The sequence below is a fragment of the Canis lupus genome, chromosome 33, assembly GCF_003254725.2.
Source record: "Canis lupus dingo isolate Sandy chromosome 33, ASM325472v2, whole genome shotgun sequence".
Taxonomy (NCBI): domain Eukaryota; kingdom Metazoa; phylum Chordata; class Mammalia; order Carnivora; family Canidae; genus Canis; species Canis lupus.
This window is the reverse complement of record NC_064275.1, coordinates 25134918-25151641: the sequence shown is the minus strand read 5'-3', so window position 1 is coordinate 25151641 and position 16724 is coordinate 25134918. Positions and strand designations below refer to the sequence as shown.

Below are 16724 nucleotides of genomic sequence, written 5' to 3'. Positions count from 1 at the left end.
ATTACACTTAATATCCAGTATTTATAGAAAATTTTTTCACTTTTGTAATCTGAACAGAGCCCCACTTTTTCAGCAATACAATGGTTTTGGCAGCAATACAATGTATACATATTTGTTTATATCTTAAAAATAGTTCTAGTTCAGGAGACTTTGTCCTAGAAGCTAAACCTTTTTTGTTGTTGTTGCTTTCAGAATGTAAATACAAAAGGTTTTCATCAGGACAGTATGTATGTCAAAGCTGTAGTTTATAGCATCCAGGATTTGATTATTTTCAAAGTCAGAATCTTTTTCCTGGAAGTTATTAGGTTAGATTTTGAATTGACAAGGTTTCATCTAGTGAATTGCTTTTCTTTTCTTATCTATTATAAACACTGGGGCAAAACTTGCTATCTCTCAACCCTTTCTATCTCTCAGTCCCCATTCCTCATTTTTGTCCGCTGGATAGTTATAAGACAAGTCAGCATGTTTTTATTTTTGTATTTCTAAACCTATAGTAATGTTGTTCTATTCCCGAAGGCTCATAACTATCTATGACTTTATTTCATTTATCATCAAGGTCTGTTACTTTATTCATAATGAGCCTCAACTCTCTCTTTTCCATTCCATCATCGACATCTTAGCGTAAGTTCTTAACACTGTATGCTTAACTGTTGTGATATGGCTTCTAGTTTGTCACCTTTCCAGTATATTTTATACACTATCACTGAATAAATCTGAAGTTCTGCTTTCTTATTACAGTACTGCTCAAAAACCTTTAAAAGTTGTATTATCTCTGGAATAGGCTTAGATTCAAACTTCTTAGTCTGGCTTTTGAGACCCTTAATTTGTCCAGGTCCTTCTTTCCAGCCTTCCTTTTTACTGCTCCCTAACTCATATTCTTCATTGCAGCTGAACTTATCTGCTCATTATGTAGTAATCCTGTCTCGTACTTCCATATTACCATCCTCTGAACCAAAATGTCCTCTTGATTTTCCTTTTTTTGGGCAAATATTTCCCACTATTTAAACATCATCCTTGAGCTCAAATTCTCTGGTTACATTTCCAGATCACTTGATTGCTCTAGGTACTTTCTCTAGTACTTTCTAGTACCCTCTGTACTTCTCTAGTACCGTATTGTCTTGAGGTGTATATGTATATATGTCTATGTTTTTAAGTGTCATGTCTTATACTTGTTTGTATTTCCTGTGTTAGCATAGGAGTAATTTATATGTTAGGTAATCAACAATCGGTGGTCATTCTCTATTTTTGTGGTTGTTACTGAGAACACTCTTTTTTCCATTTTGTAAAACTGTCATGTAGGGGGGTTCTGGAAACATTTGTGACTGAAGCTTTTCTACCTGCCATAAATGAAATCCAAGGCAGAGTTATAAATCATGTGAAGGCCTGACAGTCTGTCTTGGTGATACTACTTATGAAGTCCACTGCAATCTGCTGAGGCCCTTCTGCATACTTTCAGAATATATCATTAACTGTCCATCAACCCTTTTCCGCATATCTTGTTCTCAGTCTGTGTCATGGGCATTGAAGTTTATAGTCTGTTACTGGCTACATGTATGATAAATATGGGAGCTATCCTTACATCAACCACTATCAGTTTAAACATTCAGCTTAGGCCAGCAGTTTATCACCTCTGCCCAACACTACACTCCTTTCCCCTCAGGACCACCCCCAGAAATGATTTAGATCTGAAAGAGATTTAGCTTACTTTGGTTCTCTTCTTCATTATTCAAGAGGAAGTTTCTCAAAGTCTGAGAGTCCAAGTGGCAGAGAATTAGCCCTGGGGATTCTACAATAGTGTCACAAACAACTCTGAAAACATTCTGGAATTTTCATATCTGTTTGAACTTCCTAAGGACTTTCCCATAATCAAATAGGGACTTAGGCAATTTCTACCTAAAGAGTAGAAAGCAAATCTCCAGAGCTGCATGTATTTACACTCATTTCGTTTTTTCTTTTTAAATTGTTTTTAAAAGCAGTTTAATTAATGTACAGTGTTATATTAGTTTCAGGTATACAATATAGTGATTCAGGAATTCTATACATTATTCAGTGCTCATCAGGATAAGTGTACTCTTAATCTCCTTTACCTGTTTCACCTACCCACCCACCCCCATGTCCCCTCTGGTAACCATCAGTTTGTTCTCTGTATTTAAAATCTGCTTTTTGCCTCTTTTTTTCTTTGATCGTTTGTTTCTTAAATTCCACATATGAATAAAATGATATCGTACTTGTCTTTCTCTGACTTACTACACTTAGTATCTAGACCCATTTTAGATCCATCCGAGTTATTGCAGATAGATTTCATTCTTTTCTGAGTAATAATCCACTATATATATACACCACATCTTTAACCATTCATCCGTGGATGGACACTTGGATTACTTCTGTAGGTTAGCTATTGTAAATAATGCTGCTATAAACATAAAATTCGTATCTTTTCCAATCAATATTTTTGTATTTTTTTGGTAAATACCAAATAGTGGAATTACTTAATCATATGGTAATTCTATTTTTAATTTTTTGAGGAAACCCCATACTGTTTTCCACAGTAGATGCACCAGTTGCATCTAGTTGCATTCTCATCAATAGTGCAAGAGAGTTCTTTTCTTCTGTATCCTTGTCAACACTTGTTTCTCACGTTTTTTCTTTTAGCCATGCTGACAGGTGTGAGGTCATACATCATTGTGGTTTTGATGTTCATTTTTCTTTGATGATTAGTGATGTTGAGTATCTATCTTATCCTGTGTCTTTTGGCCATCTGTATGTCTTTTTTGGAAAAATGTTCCTGTCTTCTGCCCATTTTTAAATTGGATTTTGTGTGTGTGTGTGTGTATAGAGTTTTTTTTAACAAAAGTTCTTTTTATATTTTGGATACTAAACCTTTAGTGGATATATCATTTACAAATACCTTCTGCCATTCAGTATATTTTCCTTTTTTGTTGATTGTTTCCTTTGTTGTACAGAAGCTTTTTATTTTGATGTAGTTCCAATAATTTATTATTTCTTTTGTCTCCCTTGCCTCAGGAGATGTATCAAGAAAGATGTTGCTAGGGCCAATACCAAAGAAATTACTGCCTGTGCTCTCTTCTAGGATTTTTATGGTTTCAGGTCTCACAATTAAGTCTTTAATCCATTTAGGATTTATTTTTGTATGTAGTGTAAGAAAGTTTCATTTTTTGCATGTAGCTGTCCAGTTTTCCATTCCATTCCCATTTCACCATTTGTTGAAGAGACTGTCTTTTTTCCATTACATATTCTTGTCTTATTTTTCATACATTAATTGACTAATAATCACAAGTTTGTTTCTGGGCTCTCTGTTCTGTTCCAATGATCTATATGTATAGTCTGTTTTTGTGTCAATACCAGACTGTTTTGACTAGTACAGCTTTGTAGTATAGCTTGAAATCTGGGATAGTGATACCTCTAATTTTGTCCTTTTTCAAGATTGCTTTGGCTATTCAGGGTCTTTAGTGGTTCCATACAAATTTTAGTATTTTTTCTAGTTTTGTGGAAAACAATGTTGGTATTTTGATAGGGATTGCATTTGATTATGGATTGCTTTGGGTATATTGACATTTTAACAATATTTACTCTCCCAATCCATGAATATGGAATATCTTTCCATTTGATTGTGTCATCTTTAATTTCTTTCATCAATGTTTTATAGTTTTCAGAGTACAGGTCTTTCACCTCTTTGGTTAACCTTATTACTACGTCTTTTATTATTTTTGGTTGCAATTTTAAGTGGGACTGTTTTATTAATTTCTCTTTCTGTTGGTTCATTATAGAGGCATGCAACAGATTTCTATGTATTGATCTTCTATCCTGCGACCTTATTGAATTCATTTATCAGTTTTAGTAGTGGTGGTGGTTTTGGTGGTGTCTTTATGGTTTTCTATATATAATATCATGTCATCTGCAAGTAATGAAAGTCTTCTTTCTTACCAGTTTGGATGCCATTTATTTATTTTTTTTCTTATCTGATTGCTGTGGCTAGGACTTCCAGTACAATGTGAAGAAAAGTGGTGAGAGGAAATCCTTGTGTTGTTCCTGACCTCAGGGGGAAAGCTCTCAGTTTTTTCCTCTGACTATGATGTTAGCTGTGGGTTTTTCATATAAGGCCTTTATTATGTTGAGATATGTTCCCTCTACACCTATTTTGTTGAGAGGTTTTTTTTTTTAATCACGAATGGATTTTTTTTGTCAGATGCTTTTTATTTTCTCTTTTACTTTTAAAGATTTTATTTATTTATTCATGAGAGACAGAGAGAAAGAGAGGCAGAGACACAGGCAGAGGGAGAAGCAGACTTCACGCAGGGAGCCCGATGTGGGACTGGATCCCAGGACCCCAAGATCACACACTGAGCCACCCAGGTGTCCTGCTTTTTCTTACTTTATTGAAAAGGTCATATACTTCTTATCCTTTCTCTTATTGATGTGGTGTTTATTTATTTGTGCATATTGAAGCACCCTGCATCCCAGGAGTAAGTTCTACTGGATCATGATAAATGATTTTTTTTTTTTTATGTCTTGTTGGATTTAGTTGCTAATACTTTATTTTTTTTTTAATTTTTATTTATTTATTTATTTATGATAGTCACAGAGAGAGAGAGAGAGAGAGGCAGAGACACAGGCAGAGGGAGAAGCAGGCTCCATGCACCGGGAGCCTGATGTGGGATTCGATCCCGGGTCTCCAGGATCGCGCCCTGGGCCAAAGGCAGGCGCCAAACCGCTGCGCCACCCAGGGATCCCAGTTGCTAATACTTTGAAGAGGATTTTTGCATCTACATACTTCAGAGTTGTTGACCTCTAATTCTCTTTTTTAGTGGTGTCTTTATCTGGTTTTGGAATCAGGAATGCTAACCTCATACAGTGAATTTGGAAGCTTCCTTCCACATCTACTCTTTGGAATAGTTTAAGAAGAACAGGATTAATTCTTCTTCACATGTTTGATAGAATTCACTTGTGAAACCGTCTTGTTTCTTGGGAGTTTGTTGATTACTGATTCAGTTTCTTTGCCGATTATCAGGCTATTCACATTTTCTATATTTCCTGCTTTAGTTTTGGTAGATTAAATGTTTCTAGGAATTTATCCATTTCTTCCAGGTTGTCCAATTTGTAGACATATAATTTTTCATAATAATCTCTTTGTATTTCTGTGGTATCAGTTGTTATTTCTCCTCTTTCATTTCTGATTTTGAGTTCTCAAAGGCTCACTTGCATGCCCTCTGTCCCTCCCTCCCTCCCTGCCTCTCTTTTTGATGAGTCTAGCCAACATTTTATCCATTTTATTGATATTTTCTGGGAACTGGTCCCTGGTTTCATTGATCTGTCCTGTTGTATTTTTAGTTTCCCTTTTGTTTCTTTCTGCTCTAATCTATTATTTCCCTCCTACTAGTTTTGGGTTTTGTTTGTTCTCTTTCTGGCTCCTTTGGGTGTAAGATTAAGTTGTTTATTTGAGATTTTTATTGCTTCTTGAGGTAGGCCTGTATTGCTGTAACCTTCCCTCTTAGAACCACTTTTGCTGCCTTCCAAAGATTTTAGGTTGTTGTGTTTTCATTTTCATTTGTCTCTGTATTATTTGATTTGCTGTTTGATTTCTTGGTTGACCAACTCATTAGTAGCATGTTATATCATCTCCGTGTATTTGTGTTCTTTCCAAATTTTTTTCTTGGGATTGATTTCTAATTGTATAGCATTATCAGAAAAGATGCAAGATATGACTTCTATCATTTTGAATTTGTTGAGACTGGTTTTCTAGTCAACATTAGTAGTCCTTTCGGGAGAATTTTCCATGTGCACTTGAAAAGAATGTGTGTGTTCCACTGTTTTAGGTTGGAATGTTCTGAATATACCTGTTAGATACATCTGGTCTAGTGTGTCATTCAAAGCCACTGTTTCCTTGTTGATTTTATGTTTGGATGATCCCTCCATTGCTTTCAGTGGAGTGTTAGTCCCTTACTATTACTGTATTACTCTCAGTTACTTGTTTTATGTTTGTTGTGAGCTGCTTTGTCTGTTTGGGTGCTTCCATATTGGGTGCATAAATATTTACAGTTGTTACATGTTGTTGGGTTGTTCCCTTTATGATTATGTAGTGTCTTTTGTTTCTAAAATTACTATCTTTATTGCTACCCTAGCTTTCTCTTGAAATCCATTTGCATGATAAATGTTTCTCCATCCCCCTCATTTTCAATCTGCAAGTGTCTTTAGGTCTGAAATGAGTCTTGCATACAGTATATAGATGGGTCTTGCTTTTCTGTCACCCTATGTTTTTGGATTGGAGGGTTTAGTTCGTTTACATTCAAAGTAAATATTGATAGGTATGTATGTATTGCTCTTTTGTTACTCATTTTACAGTTGTCTTGTAAATTTTCTCTGTTCCTTCTCTATCTCTTCTCTCATGGTTTGCTGGCTTTCTTTAGTGATGTGCTTGGACTCCTTTATCTTTTGTATATCTAGTGCCAGTTTCTTGATTTGTGGTTACCTTTGGGCTTGTATATAACATCCTATGGGTATAACAATCTGTATTAAGTCGAATGTTGCTTAAGTTTGAACCCATTCTAAAAGAACCAAAATTTACTCCTCTCACCTCCATGTTTTAGGTATAGTGTCATACTTCACATATTTTTATTTTGCGAAACCCTTGACTAGTTATTCTAGAGATACTTAATTTTCCTGCTTTTGTGGTTCCTACTTTTCTTATTCCTGCTTATGGTCTTTCCTTGCCACTGGAAGAATCCCCTTTAAAATTTCTTGTAAGGCTATTTTAATGGTGGTATTTGGGAATACATTCATTTGTATGTGTTCCCAAACAATGTATTCATTTGGGAAACTCTTTATGTCTTCTATTCTGAATGACAACCTTGCTGGATATATTTTGATTGCATTTTTTTTTTCTTTCAGCACTTTGAGTATATCATGCCTGCAAACTTTCTGCTGAAAAATCAGCTGATTTCTTTGTGGGCTTTCTTGTATGTACTGTGTTCTTTTCTCTTGCTGCTTTTAAAATGCTTTACCATTACTTTTTGCCATTTTAATTACTATGTGTCTTGATGTGCACCTCCCTGGGTCAGTTTTTTGGAGGGCTCTCTGTGCTTCCTGGATCTAGATTTATGTATCTTTCCCCAGATTAGGGAAAATTTCCACTATCATTTTTTTAAAAGATTTATTTTTTCATTCATGAGAGACACCAAGAGAGAGGCAGTGACATAGAGGGGGAAGCAGGCTCCCTGCTTCCTGGGATCACGCCCTGAGCCAAAGGCAGATGCTCAACCACTGAGCCACCCAGGTCCCAAAAGCATATTCTCTTATTAGGACTATGCTAAATTCATAAATTAACTTAGGGAAAACTGATACCTTCATGGCATTACTTATCCAAAAACAGGGTATCTTTCTATTCACTAAAATCTATTTTTGTCCTTTCCTGGAAAGCGTGAGTTTTTGTTTTGTTTTTTGTTTTTATTGAAGTTTGATTTGCCAACATATAGTATAACACCAGTGCTCATCCCATCAAGTGCCCTCCTTAGTGATTGTCCCCCAGTTACTCCAACCCCCCACCACCTCCCCTTCCGCAACCCTTTGTTTATTTCCCAGAGTTAGGAGTCTCATGGTTTGTCTCCCTAATTTTCCCCACTCATTTTCCCTCCTTTCCCTTATAATCCCTTTCACTATTTCTTATATTCCCCATATGAGTGAAACCATATGATGATTGTCCTCTGTTTGACTTAGTTCACTCAGCATAATGCCCTCCAGTTCCATCCACGTCAAAGCAAATGGTGGGTATTCGTCCTTTCTAATGGCTGAGTAATATTCCATTGAATATATAGACCACATCTTCTTTATCCATTCATCTGTGGAAGGACATTGAGACTCCTTCCAGTTTGCCTATTATGGACATTGCTGCTATAAACATTGAGGAGCAGGTGTCCCGGCATTTCACTGCATCTGTATCTTTGGGGTAAATACCCAGTAATGCAATTGCTGGATTGTAGGGTAGCCTTATTTTTAACTCTTTGAGGAACCCACTATTATTTCTTCAAATAAATTTTCTGCCCCCTTTCTCTCTCTTCTTCTGGGATTTGTATAATGCAAATGTTACTTTTGAAGATGTTGCTGAGTTCCCTTAATCTGTTCTTATTCTTTATTAATCTTTTTTCTTCTTCCTGTTCAGCTTGATTGTTTTCCATTACTCTGTCCTCCAGGTTACTAATCTGTACTTCTCTTATCTCTGTTGTATGATTTATTCGCTCTAGTGTATTTTTAATTTCATGTGTATATGTTAGGAAAGTCAGCAACATCAATTCAGCTGTTGCAAGTAGCAGCCTTATAAAGAAGAGGTCCTGTGGTTCTCTGTAGTGCAGTCTCCCTTGTTAACCAGAACCCGGCACTTCAGAAGTATCTTATTTGTGTTGTTGCACCCTCCTGTTTTGGCTAAGCTGTGTTTGCCTGTAGTTCGGTCATCAGCAGGGGCTCCCTTTGCCCTTTGTATGCAGAATTCAGTCCATGTTTTGTTAATGGGCTACTTTGGGGCTGCCTTGGGCTTGAATTAGGTAAGACCAAGTATTTCTTGGATCTCTGGTTGCACCAAGCTGCAGGGTGCTCTCACTGTGTTATCCCACTGAAGGCTTTTGTTGGGTAGGGCCTACAGTCAGACCAGATGTCTGCTCCCAGCCCACTGGTAAGGCTGCAGACTACTGTGTGTAGTTGTCTTCCCCCTCTCCCTTGGACAGGAGTCACTTTGGAGTGGTACTGGCCCCTGTTGGGGCTGCTTGCACAATGCCACACCTGTGGCACCACTTTGAATATACACCTGGTAAGACCAGGTTGGAGGGGGTGAGTCTGGAGAAGAACCCAGCAGGGGGGTGGACTGTTAGCAATCCCCGTGGAGAGTATTTGTCCTCTCCTTGTACCTGCAGGTGTCTGCATATTTAGGCTGAGGGGCAGGAGGGAAATGGTGCCCAGCAGCTCTTTTGTTCTTGAAGAAGTCTCCCAAAAATCCCTGACCCTCCAGCACACACTCTGAGATTAATAAATAAATCTCCTTCCTGTGTACCCCAGGCATTTTCCAAAATGCTTCTTTTATGGTACATCTCAGGAGGACTGTTTGTTGTGCTGTCTGTTTATTGATAGGGACTCCGTTTCCTCTTGCCCCCCAGCTCTCCCAGAGCCAAGCCGCTCATTTTTAAAGATCCAGATCTAAAACTCTAGATATTAATACCGTCTGGTGCTCAATGCCAAATGTTATGGGGATTTGTCTTCCCAGTGCAGGTCTCTGTGACTTGGGGCCTTGGTGTGGAGTCTGCTCCTGCTCCTTCTCTGTGCTTGTAATGTCCCTCCCTCCCATTGACAGTCTAATAGATCAGCTTGGTTCCCAACTGTATTTCCATCCTTCCTACCATTTTCTTTTTTTAAAGTTTACCCCAAGCCTTTGCCTTTTTTTTTTTTTAAAGATTTACTTATTTATTTATGATAGACATAGAGAAAGAGAGAGAGAGAGAGAGAGAGAGAGAGAGAGAGGCAGAGACACAGGAGGAGGGAGAAGCAGGCTCCATGCCAGGAGCCTGACGTTGGACTTGATCCCGGGACTCCAGGATCGCACCCTGGGCCAAAGGCAGGTGCTAAACTGCTGAGCCACCCAGGGAAACCCCCTTCCTACCATTTTTGATGTGGTCTCTTTTCTAAGTTTAGCTATGGAGAGTCTGTTCTGCCAGTCTTTGGGTCATTTGCTGGGTTATTCACACTGATGTGGGTGTTATCTAGTTGTATCCATCAGATGAAGTGAGCTTAGGATCTTCTGACTCTGCCATCTTTCTTGGAAGTCCCCTATACTCATTCTATTCTGAAAATGACTTGAAGAAGCATATAAAAATATGAACAGTTGTTTTCATAATACAAGTAACTGGGAAGGGAGAGAAAATGAGGATAAGAGAGAAAAAAATTAGACCTAGCAGTAAATTTAGTGTCCCTAGGAGGTATCACAATATCTTTTTAGAAAGATTGGTCATCAATTTTTTCTCCAGTTTTCTGGAAGCCATCAGAAATAAGGAATTAAAAAGCCATATACATGAATTTCAATGTCCATATTTTAGGGAAAAGGAAGAAAGATAAGCTTAATAGTTATTCTTAGCTTATAGTTAGCTTAATAGTTATTCTTTATTGAGGCCTGCAAGAAATTTCTTCTGTGTTTCCATAGACAAGACTGTATGAAGTTGTAAAACATCTTTTACTTCTTTATAGTAAATATAATTGTTTTATAGGGTTTAGTTTAGCTGTTCCTTGCTGTAACTGTATAGCAAAATAGTTTTGTATAATTTCCTTATATAGATGTCTAAAATAGAGTCCCAGACACACAGCTTTCTGATGATCTGGTCTATTTCAAGATTAACAATTAGATATCTGGATTAGAGGAGTGAATAAAGAATATATTTAGTGCATAAAAAATATATTTTTGCTTTAAAACAAAACAAAATTGTCTTATTTTTTGTTTAAAAAATAAAGTTAAATGCATATATATGTCACTTAAATTCTGTCACTCAGTTCTGTATGTTTGATGAGAAAAACAAACAGCATCTCTACTCCAACTCTGTTTCTCTTTCTCCCAAGGCAATTTGCTTTTAACTTTCTTAATTTATTATTTTGGTGTTTTTTCAGTATCTACATATCATATTTACAATGCATCTTGGGTTTTCGTTCTTTGGATTAGCTATTAACTTTCTTTTATGCTAACAGGGTTTAGTTCTTTTTCCTCCCTCTGCTTTTGCAGTACATATGCACATATTCAATATACACCCCCTTCCTCATTTGCCTCATGGAATTTAAATTTTGGTTAATTCACGATTTTTGTTTACATCAGTGTTTACATTTTTATGACTGCGATGATAGCTGAGATGTGTTGCTTTTATTTTCCTCAGCATCATTTTTCGTCTTAGAGTTAACTGTGTTTTTGTTGTTGTTACTTAGTTTTCTTTGTATTTATCAATGTAATTTAACTCCAGATTTAGTGCCATGTAACCACATCTCCTCTTAGGATGTTTATCCCTATCAATTTTGTATTTATGAATAAAATTTTGAGTCTCTTTCTTGTTACATGAACCAGGATACTGTTTTCATCGTAGGATATCTCCCTTCACCACTCTCCTGTTTCTTATATTCCAGGTCTTCCATGTCTTGGTTTTGTGTCATCATTTTGTTGGAAGAACTCTTTTGGTAGCTTCCTAAGAAAAGATACAGGGGTGGTAAATTCATTGGAAATGTCTTTTTGTCACTCATATTTGCTTGATAGTTTGGCTGGGTATAGAATTCTAGGCTGAAAATAATTGCCCTTTAAAATTGTGAAGACATTGATCTTTTGCCTTTTATTTTACATTGTAATTCAGAAGTCTAAAGCTATTCTGTTTCCTAATCCTTTAAATATGATGTTTCCTTTTCTATTTCTCACTTCTTTCTTGAAATGTCTAGAATTTTTTAGTCCTGTGTATTCTGAAGTTTTGTGACAATATACTTTGATGTGGGTGTATTTTCATTCTTCATTGTGTCTGTTTCTTTGGGTCTAAGAAGTCATATTCATCAATTTTGGGAGATTCTTGTGAATTATGTTTTACCATTTTCCCTGTCCTTTTTCTCTGTTGTCTTTTATTATTTATTTTTTGAAAGCCTGTTATTTAGATATGGGACATTCTGGATTGGATCTATAATTTCTAACCTTTTCTATTTTTTTTCCTATACTTTGGGAAAATTTTCTCACCTTTATTTTTAGAAACCCTTGTTGAGGTTTTCATTTTTGCTATCATGTTCCTAATTTATAAGGATTTCTTTTTTTTCTCTTTCTTGTCACATGGATGTATGTTCTTATCTCTCCAATAATAGTGGTGGTAATTTCATTCTTTGATGTTTTCTTGTAATGAATTTTTCTTTAATATATTTTCTGCAACAGTGTTTCTAATTTCTAATATTCTCTCTTAAATCTTCAAGTGTATTATATTTTTTCCCCTGCTAAACTCTTTTGAATTACTTTTTTTTTTAGTTCTTTCTTCCTATCCTTAATGATAGCCATTCTTCAGGTGAGGGTTAATCCTTGATTCACTCTTCATGTTTAAGTGTAAGGTCTAAAAAGTTTGTGAATGGAGCTTACCAGCTGTGAGTTTGGTGATTGCAAGGTGATCTTGCCAAGCATTTTGTGGTTAGTGCCTGTGTTGGTATCTTTAGTTCTGCTTGGGCTGGTCAGATTTTCTAGGGAAGACTTCGCATTTCCTGTATGGATGGTAAAGGCCTGGATGCCATCGCTGTCCAAGCTGAGTAGGGGAAAGGTTTCAGAAGGCAGATATTGACCTGATAACCCTTGTTTTAGAGCAGTACCTGTGCCTGGTATTTCATGGTCTGGAGACACTTCTTTTACCTTCTCCAAATAATAAAACTAGTTGTCAGAGTTAACCAAAGGTGCGGAACTGAGGAGAGTATTTAGGGATGCAATTATTTTTTAAGCAGCTTTCATCTAATCCTCCTTATTTCAGCTACCACCTTCTCCCTACCCCCATCACCATCTTCTCCAGAGGTACCTGGTGCTGTTAATTCCTGAGCCTTTTGAAGATTCTGCAGAGTAAGTTCTATTGGTTCTTAGCTTTCCTTATTGCCAGCTTAAGATTTGGCTTTCACAGATCTTTTAAGTCAGATACCACTTATGCATCTGCTTTTCAGCTTTCAAAATTAATTTTGTTGCTGCTGACTCCTCTCTTGTTCTTCCTGTTCTTGTGTTTTGTGCTTATAAAATGATGCCTTTTTTGTAGCTTTATTGATGTTTCAAGAGTGGGTGAAAGAGACGTGTGTTCAAGATCCCTTTTTAATCCAGATGTCCTAACATTTTGTACTGCCAAGCTTTTAATGAGTACTGGGGATAAAGAATTTGAAGATGCACCTGGAATGTAGATAGACAGTTTTGTTAATTAAAGGCTAGTCCATCATCCTTGTACCATCCTCATTGTTATTACCGTCACCATTACTACCATTACCATTAGTTTTCTCATTTAATTCTTATAATCTAACAAGAAATACCATAAGGGAGGTGAGGGAAATTAAGATAAGGGAAATTGTATACGTATGGGAAATTAAAGCTTGGGGCAGGATGTAAGGGAATATGCATAGAGTTACACAACCTATGTGGGCAGGATGTTGGACCCCAAAGCCTAAGTGCTCTTAAACCCACTGGGCCTGGGCATCACTGCCTTCTTTTTATAGTCAACATCAGCTAAGCTAAAATTAAGGTTGATACCCATATAAGAAAGTTTAAAAGCCTAAGTAGGGCACAAGGCTAAATAGAAAGTCAGTCTATATTTACATTTCTTGTTCTGGGGAGTTACCATCCACAAAGAAACTGTAGGTCCTTTAAGTCTGTCCTATATCTGAGCTTTAGATCTAGAGTCAACTTAGGACTTCAGCAGTTCCAAGAATGGTCAGACCTTGTAGCCTTGATGGTGGCTCTATGGGGGTGATTCCTACCATCCTGGCTACCTGTATTTCACCATTTTAGAGATTCTTGTTGGAAATATGTTAATGAACTTGTTAGGTGCTGACAATCTGTTGTGGTGTCTGACTCAGTAGGGAGCTGCTGATGACTTACAGCTGGGTAAATGAGATGTGCTGAATTACCCTTTTACTTTCTCTTTGGTTAAAGCTGAAGGAATTGAAGAATCTGCAGCAGCAGTACTTACAGATCAACCAAGAAGTCACAGAGTTACGTCCACTGAAGGCTCGACTTCAGGAGTATCAAGATAAGACAAAAAATTTTCAGATTATGCAAGAAGAGCTAAGGCAAGAAAATATCTCCTGGCAGCATGAGCTGCATCAGCTCAGGTATGATAATCCCTGCTTTTTTGACACTTTTTTTTTTAACTTTTTATTATAAAGTTTAGTTTTATAAGAAGTTGCAAAAATAATATAGAGAGCTCCTGTGTACTTTTCATGCAGTTTCCAGCAATGGTAACATCTTACATTCCTGTAGTATACCAAAATCGGGAAATGACAATGAGTACAATTCAAAGACCCTTCTCAGATTTCATCAATTTTGTATTCAAGTGTGTGTGTGTGTGTGGGGGGGGTGGTGGTGTATAGTTCTGTGCAACTTTATCATATATGTAAATATATGTAATCATTACCACTACCAAGCTATACAAGTGCTCCATTACCACAAATAATGTCCCTTTTACTACTAATTTATAGCCATAATCTTCTCCCCCAACAACCTATGTCAACATCCTTAACTCTGGCAACAACTAATTTATTCTCCATCTCTATCATTTTGCCATTTTGAGAATGGTGGGTTTTTTTTTAAAGTTTTTATTTAAATTCCATTTAACATACAGTGTTTTAAGTGGAATCCTACAGTATGTAGCCTTTTGAAATTAGCTTTATTCACACATTATAATGCCCTTGAGGTCCATCAATATTTGTTCATGTATCAATAGTTCATTCTTTTTTATTGATGAATAGGATTCCATGGTATGAATGTACTGCTTTAACTATTTACCCATGAGTGTTGTTTCTGATTTTTAGTTATTAACAAAGCTGCTGTTAAACATTTGTGTATAGGTTTTTATGTGGACCATAAGTTTTCATTTCTCCGAAGTATTTGTCCAGGAATACAAATGCTAGGTTGTATGGTAAGTGTTCAGTTTTTTAAGAAACTAAGATTATGTTCCAGAATAACCATACCATTTTGTATTCTTACCAGCAATATAGGAGTGATCCAGTTTCAGTATCAAATGCTATATCCTTGTCAGCATTTAATATTATAACAGTATTTTAATTTTCAAATATGTATGTCATGCTATCCCAGTGTGGTTTTAATTTGCATAACGGCTAATAAAGTTGAACTTTTTTTATTGTTTATTTGATATCTGTATGTCCTTTTTGATGAGGTATTGGTTTGTGTGTTTTATTCATTTTGTTATTTGGGTTGTTAATTTTTTACTATCGAGTTTTGAGGGCTCTTTATATATCCTAGGTACAAGTTCCTAGTCAGATAGATGGCTTGCAAGTATCTTCTCCCAGTCTACAGTTTATCTTTTCATTTTTTCCAATAAGGTGTTTTTAATTTTGATGAACTCTTAATGATTATTTTTCTCTTCATGCAGATTCAGTAGTTTCTGTTGTTCTGTCTTCATATTCACTGATTCTTGATTCATTCCTTCATCACTTCCATTCTGCTATTGAGCCCATTGAGTTAGCTTTTTATCTTGGATATTGTATTTTTTAGTTCTAAAATTTCTATTCAGTTCTTTATATCTTCTATTTCTTCTCTGAGGTTTTCTCTATTTTTAAAATTTTGTTTCATTTAAATTCAATTTGCCAACATATAGCATAACACCTAGTGCTTTTTTTAATCAAAGAATAGTTAACATACAGTGTTACATAAGTTTCATCTGTATGACATAGTGATTTAACAATTGTATGTATTATGCAGTGCTCACCACAACAAATGTAGTTACCATCTGTCATGATACAAAGTAATTAAAATATTATTGATTATATTTTCTATGGTGAACTTCTCATTCTTGTGATTTATTTTATAACTGAAAGTTTGCACCTTGTTTTGCCCATCCCCCACCTCCCTCTCCTCTGGCAATCACCAATTTTTTGTATGTAGGAGTCCATTTCTTTGTTTTTCAGATTTTACATGTAAGTGAAATCATATGGTATTTATCTTTTTCTGATGTATTTAACTTAGGATAATACCCTCTAGTCCATCCATGTTGTTGTGGACAGCAGATTTTCTTAGTTGAGTAATATTTATGTGTATGTGCACACCCCAGATCTTTATCCATTTATCTATTGCTGTACACTTGAGTTGCTTCTATATCTTGGCTATTGTAAATAATGCTGCATTGAACCTAAGGAATGCATATATGTTTTTTAATTAGTATTTGATTTTCTTTGGGAAAATACTCAGAAGTGGAATTACTGGGTTGTATGGTATTCTATTTTTAATTTTTTGAGGAACCTTCATACTATTTTCCATAGTGACCATACCAATTTACATTCTCAGCAACAGTGCATGAGAGTTCCTTTTTCTCTACATCCTCATCAACACTATTTCTTATCTTTATGATTCTGACTCCTATGAGGTGATAACTTGCTGTGCTTTTGATTTGCATTTCTCTGAAGACTATAATATGAACATATTTTCATGTGTCTATTATCTGTTTATCTTCTTTGGAGAAATGTGTTTTCATTGGTTTTCAGTATGTTAGTAATTGCTTGTTGAAGCATTTTTGCAGTGGCTGCTTTAAAATCCTAGTATAATTCTATAATATATAATTCAACATCTATATCATTTCAGTCTTTTCTCAATCATGTCATGACTTCCCTGGTTCTTAGTATGATGAGTGATTTTTAGTTGTATCCTGAACATTTTGGAGATTATAAGACTTTAAATATTATTTAAATCCTCTGCTTTAGTAGGCTTCCACTGATACTTTACTGCTAGATGATGGGTGAAGTCCAGTGGACTCCCTACTCAGCCTTCATTGATACCACAGGAGAGGAAGTTCCTTGATACTGCCAGGAAGAGGCAGAAGCCCAGGCTCCCTACCTGTACTCCTTTGACACTACAGTTGAGACGGGAGTACCTCATTACTATTAGGTGAGAGTAGAAGTCCAAGTTCCATACATGCACTCCATTGATACCTTTGGGGGGTTGTGAAGAAAGCCATTATCACAGGGCAGTGGTG

The 16724-nt window shown here is 36.1% G+C and overlaps 2 protein-coding genes across 10 annotated transcripts in view; one reads left to right on the top strand and one right to left on the bottom strand.

Annotated features, from left to right (window-relative positions):
• Positions 1-1759, bottom strand: part of EAF2 (ELL associated factor 2) — a 189162-nt gene extending 187403 nt beyond the window's left edge. The window contains exon 1 of the mRNA XM_049105516.1: positions 1706-1759. The gene's annotated coding sequence lies outside the window, so the exon portion shown is untranslated. The remainder of the gene's footprint in view (positions 1-1705) is intronic.
• GOLGB1 (golgin B1) overlaps positions 1-16724 on the top strand; it is a 97524-nt gene that overhangs the window by 65247 nt on the left and 15553 nt on the right. For 8 of the 9 annotated variants that reach the window (XM_035709852.2, XM_035709849.2, XM_035709854.2 and 5 more), the window contains one exon: positions 13670-13848. In XM_035709852.2, the coding sequence (XP_035565745.2) occupies positions 13670-13848 (179 nt within the window). Of the gene's footprint in view, positions 1-12512; positions 12599-13669; positions 13849-16724 lie in introns of those variants that run through there. The other variant, XM_049105513.1, reaches the window with a different exon arrangement.